The 2,478-nt window shown below is 58.2% G+C and overlaps 2 protein-coding genes across 2 annotated transcripts; one reads left to right on the top strand and one right to left on the bottom strand.

Moving 5' to 3' along the window:
- Positions 1-46: 46 nt before the first annotated feature.
- SPRG_18277 (hypothetical protein) lies at positions 47-522 on the top strand (the record flags this gene model as incomplete). The annotated part of the gene is made up of 2 exons (XM_012357714.1): positions 47-103; positions 165-522. The coding sequence occupies 2 exons, from the start codon at positions 47-49 to the stop codon at positions 468-470; spliced, it is 363 nt and encodes a 120-aa protein (XP_012213104.1). The 3' UTR covers positions 471-522.
- Positions 523-1,037: 515 nt separating this feature from the next.
- SPRG_18275 (hypothetical protein) lies at positions 1,038-2,434 on the bottom strand (the record flags this gene model as incomplete). Its single annotated transcript, XM_012357713.1, has 4 exons — positions 1,038-1,301; positions 1,352-1,446; positions 1,500-1,829; positions 1,952-2,434. The coding sequence occupies 4 exons, from the start codon at positions 2,432-2,434 to the stop codon at positions 1,106-1,108; spliced, it is 1,104 nt and encodes a 367-aa protein (XP_012213103.1). The 3' UTR covers positions 1,038-1,105.
- Between the last annotated feature and the right edge of the window lie 44 nt (positions 2,435-2,478).

Here is a 2,478-nt window from a genome sequence, read left to right as displayed (position 1 = left end):
CCGGCGCAACATTGTCTTTTCGTGCTTTGAGCCGGACGTGTGCGTCATGCTGCGGGCCAAGCAGACGCGGTACCCGGTCTTCTTTCTCACGTGCGGCACCGACGTACGTCCCTTAGAGTCTTTTCGACGCGATGATCGTGTTGACGTTTTTTGTGCACGGATAGATCACCGGCCAAGTGCCGGATGTCCGAACCGTCTCGCTCGAGACCGCGGTGCCGTTTAGCCGCATGGAGCAGCTCCAGGGGATTGTGACCAACTCGCTGCCGCTGTTTACGAAACCCAAGTGGATCCGCCACATCCGCAACGACCAGCTGCACCTCTGGACGTGGGGCAACCACAACACGGGCCATGACAAGGTGCAGTTTCAAAAAATGCATGGCGTCTCGGGCGTCATCTCGGACAACGTCGGCGACCTCACCAAAGTCGACAAGAAGCTCCGCCCGCGCGATGCCGGCGCCAGCATGAGCTAAGTGCGATCGCTCCTTTTGTATGGCAGCAAGAAACATCCTTTCGTTTCCTCGTCTGTTTTGCGTACTACCTGGTACTGCCGTTTAGGATAGATCCGATGGCCTGGATAGATCCAACGCGATGATCGCGACCTCGCCTTGCGCATCATTGGTGACTGGTTGCGTCCCAGGTGGTACAAGCCACGTGGGTCCACAAGGCCACTTGGTGAACTGTGACGACGGACGCCGCCGACGAAGTCGCAGCAACGTCCGCTGCTCGCGCGTCGGCTGCATGGCCGGTCTATCAATCCTGTGCAACTTGTCTGTCGCTCCATTGGAATGGATTGGAATCGGTTCTCGCCACCGCTAGCATTATGGTTGTCCGTACTTATATCCTGGCGCCCGCACTCGAGATCTTGAGAAGACGGGGAATCTGGGCAGGGTGCAGCAAGTGACAGCCGTAGTACGACCTCGGGCAGCTGGATACGATCGTGCGCTTACACCAGCTCGCAGCAACGCATCGTCTCGTCAAACAGTCGCACAACATTAGGCCCGAGGACGTAAGATCTCGTTGCAGTATGCCAACGCGCCAAGTGTTTCAAACGCGATCGCCAATGCGGCAAGGTACACTATCAATGTATCACCGTATCAAGCAACGGCTACTCGTCCTTCTTGAACATCTTTTTGAACATGCCGCCAATCTTGGACTTGCGGTGCTTCTCGTCGTCGTAGTACATGGAGCTTGCGCTCGACTGGCGCATCTTGGCCTGCGGGTGGGCCCAGTTGGTTGTCGCCGCCGAGCCTTCGCCGATCGAGTAGGCGTCCGAGTGCCGGTCGTCCATCTCCAACTCGTGCCTATACTCCGTCATCGTTGCCACGTGGGTTTCTTCAGAGGAACTCGGTACGTTGTCATGGGTGGCGCGCTGCCGTCAAAGCAAGCGCGGACTTTGGCAAGGACTTCGGGCGATACGCGGGCGTCCCGAAGCACGTGGAGCACGTGCTACATGCGAGTTGACCTCAATCCTTCCCAAAAAAGACTCCAAGGGCGCGTACATCTTGCGTGCTCTCGTCGTGGAGCGTCGATGCTTTCGAGAGCCGGACCTCTTCCTTGAGGTCGTGGACTTGCTTGATGTACTTCTTCATCTTTTCTTCTTGGCTCTTGATGAGCGCCGCGTGCGTGCTCATAAGTCGCAGATTCGCTTTCGATTGCTGCTTGTTGTGCTGGTTGAGCGCTGCAAACGACGCGCCCGCAGCCGTGTAGGCCTCCTTGATGCGCTTGTTTTCCGAGCGAAGCCCCTCGAGCTCATGGGACGCCGACGCGTGGAGGTCGCGCCACTTGGTCACTTGCAGTTGCAGCGTCGAGAGCATGCGGCCCGAGTCGTCCTACGCACATCGCATCAGCCATTCTAATCGCGAAACTTTCGCGAAACAAAGACGCAAATTTTGAAAAACACGAAAACAAAACGAAAAAGCACACGAAAACCACACAAAACAGGCCATTGTACCAAAAGCGAGAGGTCGTCGGCGCTGCCACGTGCGAGCGACGACGGTCGTTGCTCGTCTTGGAGCTGCTGCTGGAGCGTCGAGTTGGCCGCTTCCATTTGCGCACGCATGGCCTTTTCTTCGTCCAAGCGCAGTTGCAGCACGTGCAATTCGTGCTCGATGCTCTGCTGCTTCGCGAGCTCGTCCGCCTCGAGCTTGCGCTTGGCGTCCAGCTTGCGTTGTTTGATTTGGCCTTGGATCGCAAGAACGGCCGCGCGGAGACGCAGGTACGCTTTCTGCGCCTTGTACGTTCGCCAGTTGCGCTGCAAGACGACGGCACTCGTGTACAGCTGGTGCTGACGGAGCGCGGACCGTGCGTGGCGCCCACGCCACAGCGACTGCAAGAGAATGCAGCGACGCCGCACGAGCTGGAACCGGCGGTGGCGCTGGTGACAGCGAAAGTTGGCTTGCAGGCGGACAATGGCCGATCGTACGCGCGTGTACATCTTGCGCACGCGGTACCTACCCGTGATTGCAGTCAGTTGCCCGT

The sequence above is a fragment of the Saprolegnia parasitica genome (genome assembly GCF_000151545.1).
Source record: "Saprolegnia parasitica CBS 223.65 unplaced genomic scaffold supercont2.1087, whole genome shotgun sequence".
NCBI lineage: Eukaryota > Oomycota > Saprolegniomycetes > Saprolegniales > Saprolegniaceae > Saprolegnia > Saprolegnia parasitica.
This window is presented reverse-complemented; position numbering and strand designations above follow the sequence as displayed.